Source organism: Amblyomma mixtum, chromosome 2, assembly GCF_055824585.1.
Source record: "Amblyomma mixtum isolate Tamu chromosome 2, ASM5582458v1, whole genome shotgun sequence".
Classification (NCBI taxonomy): Eukaryota; Metazoa; Arthropoda; class Arachnida; order Ixodida; family Ixodidae; genus Amblyomma; species Amblyomma mixtum.
In genome coordinates this window covers 131,185,065-131,206,117 of record NC_143013.1, presented here as the reverse complement: position 1 = coordinate 131,206,117, position 21,053 = coordinate 131,185,065, and the positions used below count along the sequence as shown (strand labels likewise).

The 21,053-nt window shown below is 43.7% G+C and overlaps 1 protein-coding gene and 1 pseudogene across 2 annotated transcripts in view; both read left to right on the top strand.

Annotated features, from left to right (window-relative positions):
- The window catches only part of LOC149360920 (uncharacterized), an 83,856-nt pseudogene extending 74,053 nt beyond the window's left edge, over nucleotides 1-9,803 (top strand).
- LOC149360919 (uncharacterized) overlaps nucleotides 1-21,053 on the top strand; it is a 72,261-nt gene that overhangs the window by 43,308 nt on the left and 7,900 nt on the right. The window contains exons 2-6 of one of the 2 annotated variants that reach the window (XM_089569418.1): nucleotides 10,617-10,710; nucleotides 12,208-12,381; nucleotides 15,266-15,291; nucleotides 16,613-16,759; nucleotides 17,803-17,819. In XM_089569418.1, coding sequence (XP_089425544.1) covers nucleotides 10,638-10,710; nucleotides 12,208-12,381; nucleotides 15,266-15,291; nucleotides 16,613-16,759; nucleotides 17,803-17,819 — 437 coding nt within the window. In that variant the 5' untranslated portion in view covers nucleotides 10,617-10,637. The remainder of the gene's footprint in view (nucleotides 1-10,616; nucleotides 10,711-12,207; nucleotides 12,382-15,265; nucleotides 15,292-16,612; nucleotides 16,760-17,802; nucleotides 17,820-21,053) is intronic. The other variant, XM_089569419.1, reaches the window with a different exon arrangement.

The following is a 21,053-nucleotide window of genomic DNA, read 5'->3' as shown; positions in this document are numbered from 1 at the left end:
TGGACTGCCGTCACTACAACGTGACAATATCCATGCTTCATAGTAATGTTCGCAGTCTCAACAAAAACCTAAGCCCCCTACTTTCGTTTATCGTTGAACAGGGGGAGTCTTTTGAAATCATAGCGACCTCGGAAACGTGGCTGAAAAAGAACGAAAACATAACATTTCCTGGTTACACGACATTATCACAGCCACGGAACTCGCAGTTTCGTGGTGGCGGTGTGGCGATGTTTGTTACAGATAGCCTGCATTACACTATCTTATCACTTTCATCTTGTTCGCCCGAACTTGAAGCCCTATTTCTGAAACTTGAATGGGGACTAGTAGTGGGCGTAGTTTACCGACCCCCGAGCTCAAGTCTTACCATGTTTTTTGACAAATTGGAAATAATCTTGTCACAACTACAAAAATGAAGTTATAATCGTTGGAGATGTTAATATTGACAGACTTTCTACGAACACCATGGATTATACATATCTACTTCAGTCATACAACTTTCGCAATTTGATTAATTCTTCGACGCGCATAACCACTTTTTCGGCAACATCTATCGGTCATGCACTGACAAATATTGACACAGGCGCACAAGCAGGCGTATATCAAACCCCAATTTCGGATCACTTGCCGATTTTCGTTAACGTAGACACACCTCCTGCAATAAAAGAGAATAAATCGAGAACTGACACAAAGCTAGATTATGAATCATTCCGCAAAAAGTTGTTATTACTCAATACTGACCTAATCTATCATGAAGATATTAATATAGAGTTCTCTAACCTGATTACCACCCTTGTGGATCTAATAAAAACAGTAGCCGAAGTAAAACAGCCTCAAAGCGTTACAAGCCAATTTGTCCGTGAATAAATTTTGAACGTGTTAAAGAAGGACTATTGGTATCACAAATGGCTACATCGTAGAAGTAACCAGTACTACTTGTACCAGCTCAAATGCGCACGTAATAAATCAGTGTCGTTAATGAGAGCCCTCAAAAAGGAATATTTTGCACGCGAATTAAAGCCGCCACTGGGAATTCAAAGGAAATGTGGGAAACTGTAAATAAGGTGACACATAACTTTAAAAAACGTTCCATACTTCCCTCCAATGCGACTGAGCAGACAGTTGAAGACTTTAATACATTTTTCACCAAAGTTGGCCCTGATCTAGCATCTAAACTCCCTGATGTAAGTACTAGCAGTGATCTTCCGAGTGAAGGACGGCGACTCTTCTGACCATTCAAGTTACAGACCTATCTCTGTACATAGTGTTACTAATACCATATTCGAAAAAATTCTTTACAAACGTATTCATCAGTTCCTTGAGAAATATAACATTATATGCCCAGAGCAGCACGGATTTCGCCCACAGTACTCCACCAGCTCAGCAGTCATCACTCTTACCCAGGCAATTAATGATGCTTTACACAATAACAGATTAGCAGCAGTTATCTTTCTGGACATTAAAAAAGCCTTCGACACAGTTAACCATGACATTATGCTAAATAAACTAAAAGTATATGGATTTCGCGATAAGGTGCTTTACTTTTTCTCTAGCTACCTCACAAACCGCCAACAAATTGTTTCAATGAAATCTTTATCAACATCAATTCAGCGCCTACACAAAGGGGTTCCACAGGGGTCTACTCTTGGTCCGCTTCTCTTTTTACTGTACGTATATGATCTGCCCAAGGTATTAACTTCATCCAAAGCCATCATGTATGCTGATGACACTGCCATTGTAGTTACTGCTCAGCATACGGTCGAACATGAAAGCATAGAAAATACAGAACTGGAAAAAAATCTCTGACTGGTTTCTCACAAACAAATTAACAATCAATGCTAAGAAAACTAAATACATACTGTTCCATTCAAAGAAAAAATCAATTCTTTCAACTGATTGTACATTACCTATTAACCAGACCCAGCTTGAGTGAACAAATACTTTTACATACCTTGTTGTCACACTGGATAAACATTTACACTGGCAACATCATATTGAGGCGACTTGCACTAATATGGCATCCGGTTGTTATGCTCTTCTCCAGACGCGCGAAGACTTTGATATCAATATCCTGCGCGTCCTATACCTCACATTAATACATACTCACCTTTCATATTGCATCGAGTCGTGGGGCTGGACACATAGTACATACTTAATTATTTATTTATTTATTTATTACCTCAAAGGCCCCTGTTGTGGGGCATTACATGAGGGATGGGCGGATTACGTGCAGATTATATAAAGATTACAGAGTACATAAAGATTACAAAACACATAAAGATTACAAAATACATAAAGATTACATGATACATAAAGATTACTGATTACATAAAGATGGCTTCAATCTTTTTCTTGAAGTCGATGCAGTTGACGATGAGTACGGCTTCCGGCGGCAGATCGTTCCAGTCCCGAGATGATATGACAAAAAAAGAACGGAAATGAGATGTAGTTCTTGCAGCGGGTGGGTATACGGTCTTGATGTGGTTGTTGCGGCTAGAAGGACGATGAGCTGTTGATATGATAGATGATCCTAAAGGTGAATGATAAAACTTGTGGAATAGGCATAGTCGAGATATTTTTCTTCTAGTTTCAAGGTTAGGCAAGGATGCTCTGGATTTTAAAGAGGACACACTAGTATAGTAAGAGTAGTCACAATAAAGAAAACGGATAGCGCGGTTTTGAACTTTTTCAAGGATTATAGAAAGGTTAGATTGATGAGGATCCCATACTGCTGATGCGAATTCTAGTTTAGGTCGGACGAATGTTTTATAAGCTAATAATTTGATAGAAGGGGTAGCAAAACGAAGATTTCGACGTAGGAAGCCGAGGGTGCGGTAAGCGTCGTTAGCGATGTTCGTGATATGCGAAATCCATGTTAGGGTATGAGTTAAAGTGATGCCAAGATACTTACAGGACAGAACAGATGATACTTCAGAACCGAAAAGAACATATTTTGAGGGAATATGGGATTGCCTGCGATGAAAAGAAATCATACATGTTTTAGTAATATTAAGGGACATTAGCAAGTGCTTGCACCAAGTTTCGATTTGGGTTATATCAGTTTGGAGGGTGTCAGAGTCAGTTCTGTTGGTAATAGGGCGGTAGATAACACAATCGTCGGCAAATAATCGAATGTTCGAGTTGACGTTAGAGGGAAGATCGTTAATGTAGATTAGAAAAAGTATCACAACCTTCCGTTTTATATATCAATTTTTAACATCCCGCCACTTCCAACACGGAGCCGCACGTACGACAATTTTAACTTGTTAGTGAAAATAAATGTATATGGACAGCGTCTCCTAGAGTTTACGAGCGTAAAAATTTGGAATAATCTACCACATGACCTGAAGACTGCCTACAACTTCTCCATTGGAATAAAAAATTATTACCTTAAAAAGAATGACACACTTTGAGTTCATACTTTCCTTTTTTACTAGTCGTCTTAGATATTTGCGTGATATTATTTACATATAGCCGAATCCTGATACCTTGATTTATTTATAGATTTATACATTTGCTTCTATTCTAAAAATGTTTTTGTGATTAAAAAGTGTGCACTCAAATCATTTTATCCTCTTCTCGTGGTGTTGTGCCCTTGGGATGCTTTGTAAATACTTAACAGCGATTTTCCCCTAGCTTTTTGTAATGCCTTAATTTTTGTGTAAGTTCTACGCGTTTTATTTGATCTGTAAGTTTTTAGTTTATATAACCTGTAATACATGTGTTTCTTTTGTTGATGCTCTTACAAGTGTTGAGAGTGATGTATAGCCTTCTTTATACTACCTTACTGTCTTCATTTTGGTATATTGTTGCCTGCATGCTTGTATACTTTTTTTCTACTGGACCCGTTACTAGCCGTTGGCTATGGGTCCGGGCAGTGTTTGCGTACATTTGAAAAGCAACAAAGACCAATAAATAAATGAATGATTGAAAAAAAAAGGTCCCCATACCATGGGGTCGCATAAATGCAAGTACAAGTACCGAACATCAAAAACTAACCAAGCCCAAGACAGGACAAGTCAACCACCAGTCCAGGTCCAGGCTTCGCAACCGGTTGAGCAGTAGAGGCTCATCGAGCAGCGCAGACCGACTGACCCACAAGGCCCAGTCCTCCAGCAACCACTCAGTAGCACCCGGTTCACGCTCTTCAAGCAAAGGACCTGGGACTACCGATAAGGTGTCGCACCACAACAGCAGCCGTCCAGCCGAGAAGACAACAGGACCCCATAACAAGGAGCAGCGCAACGTCACCAATGTGGGCTGGGCAGATGTAACTGCCTCCTCCCCCGAAGCGTTGGCTTACAAACGACTAAAATCAGAAAATAATAAGTTGAAATAGCAATTAGACATTGCAGTCAATCCAAACAATACATTACCTCTATCGTCGCAACAGGTATGTCCGATGGAAGAAGATAACGCAGAGCTACCCCCTAAGTTTCCACACTAATTAGACACTAGCATCCTCGAGAGGCAAGAAACTCCACCCGACGCACCACACCAGGCACCAACTCCGCAGGCACCACCACTGCAGGCACCAAAGCCGCAATATACAGAACACCCCCCAAACCCAGGAACGCATCACTCGCCTGGAAAACACAATTCAGGAGCTCATTGAAAATAAATTACAAATTATGATTGAGACCACAATCAAAAACATGTTCGAATCAGTTATTAAACTCGAGATGGAAAACCTCGAACCAGTTGTAATCAGGACAGAAGCGCAGGAGAATAGAATTGACCGCAAATTTCAGGAATTATCACATGATTTCAAAACAAGCGCACAAAGCTACAGGGTAAAATGGGAACTCGTCGTCTACTTAGCACTGAGTGATCAACAACCTGAGGGCGCTCCACATGAAGAGACCCACGTTTCTAACCCTCAGCATGGCACCACAACCTAGCCACAAACTTACCATCCTACAGTGGAACCGCAGGGGTCTAAAACGGAAGAGGGAGACATTATAAAAATACATAGACTCTCATGCCCATACGCCGCCCTGCACGAAGTGGATATGGAGGTTAAAATCAGAGTATACTCAACACATCAAAAAAATCCCTCGACATGCAACTTGGTCCATAAATCGTGCACGGCAACCATTGTAGACCTTAATCTAGACAGCGACATTGAATATACATTCATAAAGCTACTGCCACAGCACAGAAACAGCAAAGGCACCTATATACTACATATTAGTATTATAAGTATTAGGTTATTCGCAGATGACTGCATTCTCTTTAAGTCTATTAATAGTAACCAGGATCAAGCACGCTTACAGATAAACCTTAATGCAGTTGCAGATTGGTGCGCGGAATGGTTAATGGAAGTAAATACTGATAAAACTGTTCTCCTACGGGTCACGAAAAAGAAGAATCCCTTCCAGTTTACATACACACTGAACCACGTATACCTACTGCAAGTTGACAACTACAAGTACCTCGGCATAACATTAAATAAGCACCTTAGTTGGACTAGTCACGTCGACAAAATTTGCGCTGCTGCTGCAAGGAAACTTGGCTTTCTCCGCCACAAATTAAAGTCTTCCCCACAGTCCGTGAAGCTATTAGCATACAACACGTACATTCGACCTAAACTTGAATATGCTAGTGTGTCATGGGATCCATTTCTCAAAAAAGATATACATTCACTAGAGATGATACAAAGAAAAGCAATCCGGTTCATTTTCAACAGTTATCATCGGAATGCTTCACCGTCCGCCATCATGTCTGTAAATAATATTCCATCCTTGGAAAAAAGAAGAGCACTCGCTAGGTTAAAATTTCTTTTTTCACTTTATCACCAACAGTTTAATTTCTCTTCCAAGGACTACCTGCCCCCACGCTTAACCCGGCACACTAGGAACGTTCATGACCACAGCCTTACGCCGTTCTTTGCCCGTACAAACCTGTTTAAAAACTCTTTTTTTGTTCGCACTATCGCTCAGTGGAACAGCTTGCCAGCTCTCGTCTTTTCCGCGTGTAATGTTCATGATTTTGAAGAACGCTTGTCCCCTATCATCTGAGTTCTGTTTGTAATCCTATGTCTGGTGTTTTATAATATTTCTTCCAGTTTTTTTTTCTTTTTGACAATGTTGTTCATACAGCAACCTTTTACTTTTGACTGCCTTTATGTTGATCATTCAGGTGTTTTGTAGTGTTTGTCTGTTTTATTTCTTTTTTTTTGAAGTTTGGTGTGATCTTTGGCTGTTGTTTATTGCCCACTCTGCTTGGCCCTCGGGCTGCAGTATTTTGTAAATAAATAAATAAAATAAATAAATAAATAAATATATAGTCGCCCCAAACAGCACCGCGTAGCCTTCGATGTGATCTTTCTTAAAGCACTAAGAGAAGCCGAAAAGGCTCGCCTTGCTGTAGTTGGTGGCTTTAATGCTTCTAGCCCCCTATGGAGATATCCGAGGGAAGACGCGAACGGCATAAAATGAGCAAACGCCATCGCTGATATAGCCCTGCCCCGACTCACGGACTCGCAGCACCCGACGCCAGTCGGCAACACAAAAACGCGGCATACTTCCTCCGACCGTAACTATTCCCGTAACTATGAGTGGCTCAATACGGGAGAGACCCTGGGCAGTGATTACTACGCGCTGCAGACCATCTTCGAAAGCAACAAGCACAGCAAACCATAAGGGCAAGCCGGACTTACAGACTGGGATAAATTCATGAAATACACCAAACTAGCTACATCGCAACAAATAACCAGCTACGAAGATTGGGCGGCCTCCGTTTTCGACCTTTAAAAAAATCTCACAAAATCCCTCGCCACCACGGAGGACCGCCCAGCTGTTGACCACCATTTTCTACACCTTTCGGAGCCAGACGTTGTATTATAAAACGATGGAAAAAACAGACACAACCGGAAACTCAGAAATCGAAAAGCCAAGCTTACTATTCAAGCGGACGAATACGCATGAAACCTCGCTCGCAGCAACTGGCTAACAAAGTGCGAATCTCTCAAAGGCCGCCTAGACACCAATGCTACGTGGAACCTTCTGCGATGCCTAATTGACCCTCCGAATGCGAAGAGTGAACACCACAGAAATTTGCATCAAGCCCTACACAACTTTCAACGCACGGATCACGAACTCGTGGATGAACGCACGCGTCGCTATATCTGCACTGTGGGAGACCCACAGCCCTGCAATAAGGAGTACCGGGGGGCAACCCACCGAATACCTAGATAACGAAGGCAGCCCTGGGACAAGACAAAATAACGGACGAACCTCTCGCCAACCTCGGCAAGGAGGCTCTGCAGCAACTCGCGGATTACATAAACGAATGCTGGCGCACCGGCACCATTCCACAAGCATGGAAAACAACCAATGTACACTTCATCCCCAAACGCGGCAAGAAAATCAGCATCAAAAACCTGCGCCTCATATCTCCCTCACGTCGTGCACAGGCAAACTCATGGAAAAGGCAGTCCACGCACGCCTTTCCCGTTATCTTGAGGACAATGACCTACTGACACACACGATGTTTCGATTCAGGGCACACTTGTCCACCCGTGATGTGCTTCTGAAATTCAAACGCGAAGTCATTGATCCCGCACGTAGAAACAGTAACCGAGCGCTTCTAACCCTCGACCTCAAGGGAGCGTTTGACAACGTCAAGCACTCCATGATCGTCAACAACCTCCACAGCACGAACTGTGGCCAGGCAGTGTACTCATACATCTGCGATTTTCTTACGGACAGAACCCTCAGCATCAGCACCGGCACAAAACAAACAACGCAAGTGAAGATGGGCACGAGAGGCACTCCGCAAGGGGCAGTGCTATCCCCACTTCTCTTCAACATTGCACTCCTAAATCTCTCACCCCTACTCAATGAGGTACAGGGCATACGCCACGCTCTGTACGCTGATGATATAACCATCTGGACAACCACGGGAAGTATGGGAATGATTGAAGAACAACTACAAACAGCGGCAACAACAGTTCAAAATTATGCACTGGCGTGTGGACTAACCTGCTCTCCCGAAAAATCTTAATTCACAGTCCTCCGTCACCGCAATAATCAGGACACCATCAACATCCGCGTTGACAACTCACTTACCAAGAAAGTTCAGACCCTGAAGATACTGGGTCTGTACATGAATAAAAACTGCAGCAACCTCTTCACCCTCCAGAAACTCCGGCCCGTGAGAGAGCAAGTCGACAGGATGATCGCAAGGATAACGACGGGGAAATAAAAGATGCGAGAAGAAGATACTCTGCGACTCGTGTAGTCTTTCGTCGTAAGCGGCGTCGTCTACGCAACACCCTACCTCCACCGCAAGAAGCGTGACATCCAAACCTAGACGCCATAATCAGAACCGCCAACAAGAAGGCACTGGGCCTCCCTCTTGCGACATCGACGGTCTGGCTCTTACGACTGCGAGTGCACAACATGATTGACGAGCTAATAGAGACACACTTCACGGCGGAGGTGGTACGGCTCTCCACTATTCGGAGTGGCCGAGAAGTCCTCAGTGATTTAAACATGAATTGCCCCCTACAGCTGGACACCAAAACCGACATCCCAGCCTCATGGAGAGGTTAACTCAAGGCACCTCCACTACCCAGGAATATGCACCCCGATTTTCACCTGTCAAGACGACAAGCACGAGCCGAAGCTATGAAAAGGCACTACGGCGTGCGCGAGGGCGTGCTCTATGTCGATGCTGCGGGTCCCGAGCAGGGAATGACGGCCGTCGCGGTAGTGCACCAAAATAAAACAATGGAGCGACTAGGACTGGCTAGCCAGGACATATTGGCTACGGAAGAAGTGGCGATTGTTTTAGCTTCAACAACCACTAGCTCGGAATACATTCTTACAGTATCACAGAGAACATATCGCAATTACCTCAGGGGCAGGATCGCACCGCTAGCAGCTAAAGGCCTGCAAGATAGCTAAACTCGTGGCTACTAACCAACACATAAACACTTAATATGGGTACCAGGTCACCAGGGCATCCTAGGGAATGAGAGCGCACATGCCTGAGCAAGCATTTCTCCTCCGGGAACCCGGTACGGATACCGTAGAACCTCCTACACCACTATTAACTTACAACGATATATTTCAGAACTTAAGATTATTTCCTCGGGTCTATCCTCCGCCGGCTAAGGTACTAGGCAAAGAGTAGGAACTACACCTCCGACAGCTACAGACCAACTCTTGCAACAATCCACGAACACTACACGCAATAGACCCGGAGTCATTTGACTCACAATGCAAATTCTTTGGGGAGAAGGCGGATCTGTAGCATACGGTATGGGCCTGCCAACGAAATCAGGCGGTCACTGTCAATAACCAGCCAATGCAGGAGTGGTTGGAGGCAGCTCTGACTAGCTCAGACGAAACGAGTCAAAAAGAACCAATCGAAAGAGCCCGGACAGCACACGACGCCAATGAGGTTCCGGACTGAGAGCTCCAACCGCTGCTACAACCACCTAACAAATTCATTAAAATATTTTCACCACCACAACTAATGGACTGGTGTGAAGTGGAGCGAAGGGCAATTTCAGAGTTCTTCTTTCGCTCGCTCGAGCTGAATGTGGCGAGGAACTCACGGCGGAAGGCTGCTCAGTTGGAGAAGGACGCCTCATAGTCCTCAAACCACGTCTTCGCCGAATCTTGAAGCGCGAAAAACACGCTCAACAGCTTCCGCTCGTCGTCCCATTGGATGAACGTGGCAACATGGTCACAAGTGGCAAACCAATGTTCTACATCCTCGAACCTGTAGCCGTGGAAGGATGGCGGCAACCGAGGCACGAGAAGGACGAACGGCGGGCAGTGCTGGAGTACTGACCTTTCTGGCTGCCCTTGGTGTGCGTCATGGGCCGCACCGGCGTTGTCAATGGCTCAAACTCGGGTTGCAGGCCTCGCAGGCGTCGGCTGTGTTTGTGAACCGGCGTCAAGAAAATCGTCCTGGACAGCGTACATAGGATGGAATCCAGCACCTCCGCCAAATGGCAAATGTAGCAAGAACCAGCACAGCCCAGCCGTTTGCTGGGACGAGGATCGCCGAACAGCCCCTGTCATACGAGACAAAAAAGACGCTATGCCAAGCGCCAAGCTATCAGGCTCGGTCACAAGGTGGCGCCGGTAGAGTGCGGTAGAGTAGAGTTCTTCTCAATTAACCGCACTAACATCTCCGAGCTTCATGTATTCCTTGGGGCGCAATGAACAGGTCACAGAATTGATCAGCACTGTCAAAACATTACTATTTGTTTTTGCCTTATCTGATGTGTGGTACATTTTTTTTTACCTGCATATTGTACCTACAATTGCTTAACCGGAAAACGCCATTATGTGACATATTTTACTTCGTTCTTTAGGTATAAGGTATAATTTCTTCTTGTTCTCTAAAATGTAAACGTACACATTGTTAGAGTAGAATTCTGTCGTCACAGTACCACATGAAAAGGGAGGCTTGAACGCTGTCAAGTGAACTTGCTCCACTTTGTGTTAGAGCCCCGTCCATTCTTTTGACAGAAATAAACTGAATTTGAATTTTTAAATTAGCAATAAACTCAGTCAACTCGGAATTTCTACCTAAAATGACAACCTTCAGTGCTTCTAGCGAACGCAACGGCTTTGACTAATCTCTTTGTACTGCAGGGCAGTGGAGAAACCAGCACAATGAACGTGCTCCGCGTCACTCTTGTCGCAACATTGGGCACCTTGGTTGGGGCACCAAAACTCTTTTGTGAAGGTCAGTCTTCATTAAATCTTCCACAGATGCCTATCTACTTTTTTTGTCCTGGGCGAGTCAGCTCTACAGACCTCAAAGAGATGAACTGTTGAAGAGAAAAACGTTATTGGAAGCCCCACGTTAGTTGTGATTAAGCAGGTACTTAAGCCAAAAACCAACCTTGAGATTCCACTATATAGCTGTTATTTATGCGTTTGTACACTTCCGCGCATGGGTATATGAGGTGAGTAGTCCAATGGCGACGCAAATATTGCGTAAGTTCAGATAAGAATCGCTGCATGAATATATGCCATCTTGTTGGGCTGTGCCGAAACACTGTAAATGTGCAATCGTCATATGATCAACACGTCGCACAACTGTATCTCCCATCGATAGCTTTGCCAAAAGCCTGATACCCAATATATCGTTCGCCATTTGTTTCGAATCCCTTCTCAATGTGTTTAAAACTAAGTCTCTTGGAAATGAGCCATCTTGTTTCTTTCCAATTTATTGTGAAATTGTCATGTGATTGGAGCCCCATCGTAACGAATCAGAACCAAGATTATCCGCAGCTGTGGAGGCTCTGACATATCAGGGAGCTTTTTTGCACATTTGAAAATTGCAAGATGGAGGGCGACCGGTCATTTCTAGTTTAAAAGGCAAGTATCGAAAAGTTTCTGAATGGCACTTTATGACTGTTAAATATTTCAGACGGCCGCCACCACTGTGGCTTATCCAATGGGCAACACTCGATTGCAGAGACTGCGCGTTTTATCAACTCCCTAGGAATGAGCTCTTACCATTTGATCTCGCGTTATGGGCTCGACAACGCAAACTGAAGAGAGCTGTCATACAGATGCGACTGCCGTCTCATCAAAGACACGGGCGAACAGTATTTTCATCCATGTGTGAGCAAAAAGTTACAGGATTGCACTTCAGTCTGCTTATGAGTAGAAATTCGAACAACCTTTCCCTGTCCTGTTTTTCTTCGTCCATTTTTTCATTTTTTCGATATTTTTCTGTTTGTTACTTTTTAGTTTGCAATCATTCTTACTTTTTCGCTTTTTGTTTTACTTAAACTTTTCTTCGTATTTTCAATTTAAAAATATCTTTATTTTATGTTTATTTTGCTTTATTTTATTTATTTCCTTCATTTTTGTTCTTCATTTCATTAGATATGTGTTGCTTATCAGCTTTTATATTTTACTTACCATGCATCCTACGATTAACAGTTCGTGCGGACAACATCCGTCCACAAACTTCCGTCTACACCTTCTGTCCACACCATTTAGAAAGGTCTTAATACAGAGGACAGCAAGAACTTTGCGAAGGTCACGTGGGAAAGCTCTTGAATACATTCCTCTTAAACTCGCCCATGACCCTTGCACTGGTTGGTCCGTTGTTGTCCTGGTGAATTGAATTTCCTTCATTAGTTCCTTTGCAGTGTTTTGCCAGTGTCCTTTCTTTCGCGTTGATAACGATGACGTCCGCTTGTGCTTGTTTTTCGTCACGGCCCAGAGTGTTGGAACCCTAATCAAGAAAAGGCTAAGTGTCTTGGCTGGCAGCTGTACGAAGACACTTGTGAAGGAGTACCCTTTATAGAGTGTAAGCCTGGGTATTGCAAGTGCCACTGCCTGCCTGGGTACTTCCGGCGATGGGACTACCAGTGCGTTGAGTCGCAGAGAGAATGCTGTGAGTACGGAATCACCTGTGCCATAGTCGCTAGACATGATAAGCGTTTAATTAATTTTACACGTGTGTAAAAGCTACCAGCTCCTCTGAGGAGTTCAAAACTGCGCTAAATAGAAATAGTGCCGATTAGGAAATGTCATGTACTCAACCCTTTCGCCATAGTCACCTGTTATAGACTGACGCTTCGAGACAGTCGTATGCATAAAACGGCGTTCCTTATCCCAATTCACATGGCCGCTGGATCACATGACTGATGAATGCATCATGTATTGCAGTAATAATCATGTTACCACTTATTTATCAAGGGGTCATCTGGCACCAAACGACGGAAGTCCGATTGGATGAGAAATATCCGTGCACATTTAAAAGACTCCGAAGCCTTGCCTCATGGCTCCAGTTTCCTTTATGATGGCTCCTTTCAGTCGTTTCTCATCCGCTCCCGCTAGGTGTGAATATGTAACCGCTGAAATTGAGACGGCTATTGCGCCATTCTGTTCTCCAAAAAACAGTTTCATTTTTTATTGCTACAGCATTTAGGCTGTTGTAGTGCATTTTACTGCTTCTCTGAAACAAAATGATCTGATTTGTCAATTCTGTGATGACGTTGTCACGGCTAGTATGAGCCCGATCACGGCCGGTCTCGACGCGTGCGCTCGCAGGGAGAAAGCACTGGTTGAGAAGAAAATGGCCCTCATGGCGGAAATATTTTTCTACGACTGTGATCGTCGCCGTTTGTCATATGCATTGAGTAATCGGTCCATGCCGTGATCTTTTGAATGGACATTATTAAGGCGGAAGCCTTTAATGTCTCATCGTTGTAAGCAGCAGTTGTCGACAGAAAATGTCACGCTTTTCAGTTGGTGGAAACGGTCGTGACGTCACAGTGCCCGAATTTCAAACGGTGCCAATTGTACTTTGGCTAGTAACCATGCAATCAATTGAAGGGATCGTATAGTGATGCTCCAAGTAAGTGGGACTGAGCTTAGTTAATTGCTTAATTACCCAATTAGCCTAATTAGCTTTACTAGTCAGGCCATATAAATAAATAAAACCGATTAAGAAATTGGTCGAGCTCAGGAATCGAACCCCGGTCTTCGGCGTGAGAGACGAGCACGCTATCCACTCCGCCATGCCAGCTCGATGGTTTGGAATGAACAAAGGCGCGTCTAGTGAACACGGTGTCTTCACTCACTCTCATCCTCCTCCATTTCCTTCCGGCGAGGTTTAGGTGTCCACCGACAAATGAGAGACAGATACATTTCCTTTCCTCAAAAACCAATTTACCGACGAGCGAGGCGTAGAACCGAATGGGCGATGGCGTTCTATGGACTCCTTGGCAGCGTTGCAAGACGCTGTCGCGTTCCACTCTTAGGGGCGAAGCTTAACATCTTAACCACACATCAGTGACCACACTTTATGTCAAAAAAGTGCCCCCCTGAATTTTGTGAGACAGTTACTGCGTCATTTCCTTTCCTCAAATACAATTTTCATTTTCTTCATTATGGCTCCTCTTTATCTATCTTCTTTCACTCCCACTTCCTCCCTTCCTCTACGGTGCGGTTCAGGTGTCCACCGAGATGAGAGAGAATTACTGCGCCATTTCCTTTCCTCAAAAAGCGTTGCGTTCAAAGGGCAAGGCATCGCGCCGAACGGGTGGTGGCGTTCCGTGGACTCCCTGGCAGCGCTACAACGCGCTGTCGCGTTCCACTCCTAAAGGCGAAGCTCAAGCATCATTAATTAGCAGTTAATTAGTATTCAGGCATTAATCAGTAATTAACCAATAATTAGTAATTTGTCATCACTTAGTAATTAGTTCTCAATTATACGTGACGTCACCAGTGCCACAGAAACAGCGAAGGTGGTGCGGAAAACGCTTCCGCCTCTACCCACTTTAGACAGTTAAAGTGCCCCCTGAATTTTTTATTCTGTGAACCTTCAAAGGATCGGGGCGTTTTGAAGGGAGTCAAATTCTGTGGTTGTGGGAAACGTCTTGCGCACATTAGAAAAGCCTTCAGGACGCGAACAGATGCGCGTCCGCACCCTCCGGCGAAAGTGAAATTTGGTTTTCAGGTATATAATAGTGCTGTAACTTTCTTAATTCTCGCTGGGTACATCAGCATCACGGGCACGGACGAAGGAAGGAGTCAAAGAAAGGGGAGATAGAAGGGCGTCGTAATGGAAGGCTCCGGATAATCATCGCCTCGAACTAACGCCGCAGAGTACAAGGGTGTCTAGATTTTCGCCTTCAGCGAAAAGCCTCCGATTACGTTTGCAGAGTGCGTAACTTTGCGCGTGTTGTGTGGTGCCCTGTCTACTTTGCTCTGTAGGATCAGAATCGAATCGAACATTTTCAAACTTCCCCTGTGCTGATAATTAAGCGCGCTTGCCCTGGCGGGAGGGTAGCAGAGTGCATATATGATATTGCGAAACTCCCACTTCGCCACCGCACCCTTCAACTGAGCGGAGGAGTGAGAGATTCGCCAGACTTCGAGACGGCCACCTCCACGTCATCCGATTCACCGACTCTCCCCGGTCAATAATTTGTGCCTCTGTTTGCTTCTCTGTTGCATTGGTGCATTCTTGCTCTAAGATGTCTCTCGGTATTGCAATCTCTCTCAAGTTGAACCCTCTGCATATGTCGTTATCTGTCCAGTGCAACTGCTATGTAGTGTATCTTCGCCGCATAAACTTTGCTGTGTGAACCTTTCAAAAGTGAACCAATTCTCGGGCATGCGACAAGCAAAAGTTATGACACTGATATGACACTGCGTGCAAACAATTAATTTATGATTAAATTGATGAAAATGCTTTGCAGAGAGAGTTGACTTATTTTTGTTGTTTTTTTTATAAACAAACTGATGGCGGTACCAAATATAAATCAAAGATCCAAACACGGCGAGCCCTGAACACGTGAGCATTTCATTGTGTACATTTCTGCCAAAGTTGTTCTGTGACGAATATCTCAATCACTTTATTTTAAGTTCATGCCTTAAAATATTGTAGAGCTTTTTTCAATATTTAAAATTTTTTGTTCAGATGTTCAGATTTGTTAAAACTTATTTTTCTGTGATGCGTATGCATAAATTCACTAATGCTTTTGTGGGTTCATGTAATCATCCGATTATTGAGGTTTCCTTTTATACTACGTAATCTTTTGTTAGCACAGCGGGAAAATTTGTCCAAATCTTATCTGAGTGGTTGCTAGACTCGAAATTTCTAGATGTGCTTTGCGCAAACACTCCGTTTTGCGGTCAAATACAGGCGAATAACATTTGGCTTGTTCTGGCAACGCTCTAAAAGATTGTGTAAGAACAGCTATATTTTTTTTTATCACAAATGTCTGCTGCACTTCACCTTACTTCAATTTCATCAGTTATTACAGTAGTAAGCTGTTTGAAAAATTTCCTTGAAGGCGTTACTTCTTCAGGGTTGCTTGATTAATGAGGCCTGATGGCTGTTCATTTTTGAAAGGAGCTGCAGGGCATGATCTATATCAAAACGTCGGAGTTGGCACTGTGCAAATTATTATTTCGCTAACACTGCAAACCCAGTCACTAAAATCGTGGGATATATGTTCTCAACTTCCAATCTTGCGTCACTACTGCCACCTACAGTCCAGCTCTTTAAAAAAGATGAAGATTTATTGCGCGAGGGAGCTGCTTACGTGATTTATATAATCAGCCGAATTTCAGATGATTCCTTGGCATCTTAAAAAGTAAATCATGATACATACTGTTAGGCCTAAACCATAATGAAGTGATCAAGTTCGAAAAACTCTCCATAACCCATCAATGCCGCTGCCAACCTTTTTGGAATATAGGTTTGCTTTTCCAGCATGGTTGGGGGATTTGGTTTTGCTTATTTAAAGACCTTACAGCAGACAGTCTTCAATTTCCAGACCGCACGCTTGGCATTCTTCTTTAATAAATGTCAGGAAGCGAGTTTTGTTTAGTACTGTGAAGTTTTAACATTCTTTGGCGGATATCAATGAAACATACTGATATTTTTACAGTCAGTGTGCTATTCCCGCGTCTGATGTTGCTGTGCCAAACGAGGCTCTTATTCAAGAAAGCGGCGAAAGAATGGCGGTAATTAAGAACTCGTAGCTCCTCATATGATAATAACAAAGAAGCGTAATAGGGGCTGCGCTTTAAAATCAATTTATGCTTCGTATTGTCAAAGCAGTGTTTGGTTTCTGAAAAAAAAAACATGAATGGCACTTTCCTTGCAGTGGTTGAAAAACACAGATGACCTTTACATAAAATATATGTCGGGCTATCAGCACAAGTGGTATCCATTCAAATGCTTCAAATCTAAATACAGACGCGCAGAGGGTAATACTTTCTACCGAAATGTGGAGTTCTTAATGTCATATCAGGTGGGTACCATCTCAGGTTTTTCTCGTAGTCTGTACGGTACTATATAAAAAATGTGAAAAGCATCACTACTGTAACTAAATTTGAGAACTTAGTATACATTTGAAAAGATTTGACGGAGAGCATTTTGCACCGTTTAAGTTATTATTATTTTATTTTATTTACAAATACTGCTGTCTCTGAGGAGATACATAGCAGGAGTGGGTAAATACATTAGTAAAAACAAATAACATAGGTAGCACAGAGATAGATAATACAGAAGTATTAAAAACAGATCAACAGGTCAAATTGTCAGGCAACTGAACAACAAACTCTTCAATTGGCAATAAACGAATTGAGCTGTCCAATCCTTTCCAAATTTTAACAGTTAGAGGAAAAAAAGAAAATTTAAAACAATCTATATGTGGTTTGAAGGGAACAATGTTTAATGGGTGGTTCCGTCGGGTTGCACGTGCGCTTGAGGACAAAAATGTGAAGGGTGCCTGAATGCCAGATGACGTGTGAACGATCTTGTGCAGCATAATGATGCGTTCGCGTGTGCGCCTATGTTCTAAAGATTGTAGAGATAAGCTGTGCATATGGGAAGAAGGTGAAAACTTGCGATAATTTCACTGCCTCCGCAAGCAGCGTCGGACCTTAGAGACTGCTTGTGCTGCAGCATCGTTGCAGTCTTCTTTACATCATCTGTAAAGAGCATCCACGATGCATGGCACCGGTAGCCAAATATATGGTGCGTTTTTGATGTCACTTACCTAATTTCACGGTCGCGTTTTCGTCGTTCACTGCCTGAGAACGCGTAGGAATTCGAAGAAAAGCTAAAGAATGACTCCTTTAGACCAGCCACCTTTTCTTCACGGTCCATGTAAGACCTTATACACAAGCCAGCAATTCATTTAGGCTGCTTATATTTTATCGCTTCTTTGTCCGCCCCATATTTGACACAGATGTGAGCAGAAAAAGGATGTATATTCGTTACTTACAATTGACTGAACGCCTGAAAGTTCTATGCTTCTAAGTAAAAAGATGTATTTTCTTTCCCTTTCAGAAGAAATGGATAACCAGGTACGGAGCGACGTTATAAAGAGGACATAAATTCTTCCTTTGGACCCAGTCAAGAAAGGGCCTTTGCCGCAATGACCTCGAAAGTTACCACCTTGCCAGTCTTGGCACACTTAAATGCTGCGTTCCCATTGAAGACCTTAAAGGTGCACTGAAGAGGAACCTGAACTCGTATTTCTGCCGCTGAAACTCGATCTACACGTTCCGAGCGTTCTTAGATGCTTAACCATACGGCTCCCGCCTAATCGTTTTTTTTTTAATTCCCCGCTGGCGGTGGGAGGAGTCAACCAACCTTTCAGCCAGTCCCGTGGCGGCTTGGCGCTCTCCCATCGGCGGAGTGATACGTAGTAATAGGCGAAAGGAAAGAGTAAATGCGTAATTTTATCTGCGTGGGCCTAATTTCCAGCTATGTAGTCTCTGACTAGATCGATTTCTTCACGAAAACCTAAAAAACAAAATAGAAGCAAAGCACAGTCGCCACGGGACTGCCTGAAAGGCACTCCATGCGTTGGCGGACTCCTCCCACCGTCTGCGCGGAATTAAAAAGAAAGCGGGAGCCGGACTTTAATATTTAAATTAAGGAAATCGGCCGCACAGGGCAATAATTCGAAGTTTCTAGGAATGTCGCATACGTGCAGACCGAGTTCACGCGGCAAAAAGACGAGTTCAGGTTCCTCTTCAGTGCACATTTAATCATTTAATAACACTAGGGCTCATAAAATAGGCGATGTCCTTTCTCTTGCCGCCTCTTCTCTAGGTCAGAGCGCAATTACCCTATCACAAACGAGAGTACTTAGCCCTAGTACAGGTCGTTGCGAAATTTCGGTGGTATGTATACGGCCCACATTTAAAGGACTATGGACACCTAACTCTACTACGTCTTCCTTTCTTTCAAATGATGCGTTAGGCATTATAATGCATGGATTACCGCTTGGTATTGCCCTGCAGCTGCTAAATAATTTACAGTTGAATTTCGTCCCTCGTGCTGTTTCGGTTACAGTTTCATCAGCCGAACGATGGCCATGACGTGTAGTTAGTGTTTAGATCCTGTGATGCACTAGAAAAACGCTAATTTAATCGCTGGTACGAAGTTTTAATTCACTGCAACACTTAAGCCACCCTCTTTGAAGACCTGGAATGACAAAAAAAGACCTATCAGTATTTAAACCACAGAGTTTTTAATCCTGACGTGCCCTAAACATCCACTACACGTCACACCCATCTTTCGGCAGTTTAAACCAAATCCGAAAGAGAGTCAAGAAGTAATGCAATTATAAATTATTTCGCGATCGCAGACGAATACCACGGTGTGCTCAATGTATAATAATCTTTAACGCATCGTTTGAAAGAAGAAAACACGAAAGCAAAAGTTTGGTGTCTACAGTACATTAACGGCTCTCATCGATCACCGTGCGTTCGTGGGTTGTCCTCTCTCAAAGACCTCACGGGCTGGCGAAGTCTTTGGGCGTTCATCATCATCAAAATCATCAGCAGCCTGTTACGACCACTGCAGGTCAAAGGACTCTTACATCTCCTCAATCAACCCTGCCTTGTGTCAACAGCACCCACCTTACAGTCACAATCTTATCGCATCCGCTTACCAAAATTTCTGCCGCTCCTTTCAGCGATTATCTTCTCTTAAAATCCGTTCTCTTGAAATCTATAGTTCGTAGCGTTGTTTTTAGTTGAACCCTTTTAGTTAGCCTCCATGTTCCCATCCCATAGGTTAGTACCGTAATAAATAGCTGCAATTTACTTACCTTTTGAGGAATATTGGTAAACTTCCATTCATGATCTAAGAGGACCTGCCAAATGCTCTTCACCCTATTCTTATTCTTCTAGTTATTTCACTCTCGTGATCCGAATTTTTGGTCACTGCCTGCCCTAAGTAGATGCATTATTTTACCACTTCCCGTGCCTTGCTATCAGCCGTAAACTCCTGTTCCCTTCGAAGTCTGTTGAATATTAGTTTGGCTTTTCGCATATTAATTTTTTATACTCGCCGTTCTGCTTCATCAAGTAGTTTATCATGATATGCATTTCATACCCTGAGTGGCTTAGCAAGGCAATGTCATCAGTAAATTACGGCATAATCAGGTATTTTTCATTAACTCTGAGCCCGAACTGTTCCCTACTTACACCTCTGAATAGTACATTACCTTGGGTAAATAGGCGGTGAATAGCTTTGAAGAGATCGTATGTGTTACTTTACATCCTTCCTATATTGGAATTTTTTGCTGACTTTATAGAGGACTGTGGTTGCTGTGCACCTGCTATAGATATCTTCCACTATATATTACATAGGGCTCATATATACCCTGACTCTATAATGCGCGTATGACCGCTGAGGCTTCGACTGAGTGAAATGCTTTAGCGTATTCTATGAAGGCTATATATAGGGGTTGGTTCTACTCTGCGCATTTGTCAATCACTGGATTGATAGTGTGATTACGGTCTACTGCCGAGTAGCATTTACAAAACCCAGCCTGATGCGATGTCAGTGCACGTTAAAGAACCCCAGGTGGTCGAAATTTCCGGAGCCCTTCACTACGGCGTCTCTCATAGCCTCAGTCGCTTTAGGACGTTAAACCCCATTAAACCAAACCAAACCAAACTTTTGGTTGATTGAAGTGTAAAGTTCTCCTTATTCTAATCTTTGGACCTTACGCCCACGCTAAAACGATTACAAGGTGCAATATGACTTGTTGATTGCACAAAGATGCTGAACCCCTATTTCGCTAACCTGTTTCGCATCTGACAACCCTGTCCGGGACTGCAACGCCGGCTAGTTCTCGCTCGCTGCTGTTGCTATATTTGGAAAGCAGCAGCGGCAGGCTATTCTGGAACACGAAATTATCGACTTCCCCAACTTTGCCCCAATCAGACACTTCGATGCGCCAGTTTTGTTCTCCGTGCTGACACTTCGTACAACCCCAACCTGCTGGACCCAACCTCCATCTCGTTATGGCCATACATCTTCGCAGAGCTGTCCTTGAAGAACTCCGTAATCTCCCCACTGCTTGCTATCTGGGTGCTTCGCGCACTTGCGACCGCGTGCGTATGTCTCCGATATTTTTGGCTCCACCTCCGCTTCTCTTGTACGTCGCCATGTGGGTGCTTGCGAGCTGTGCCACAGGCTGATACGCTCAACCAATCGCTCAGCTGTCCATTTCCAGTCTACTGACATCCTATCGATAATGTGTCATCCTGGACCTTCTTGGTTCGTTTCCTGAGTAC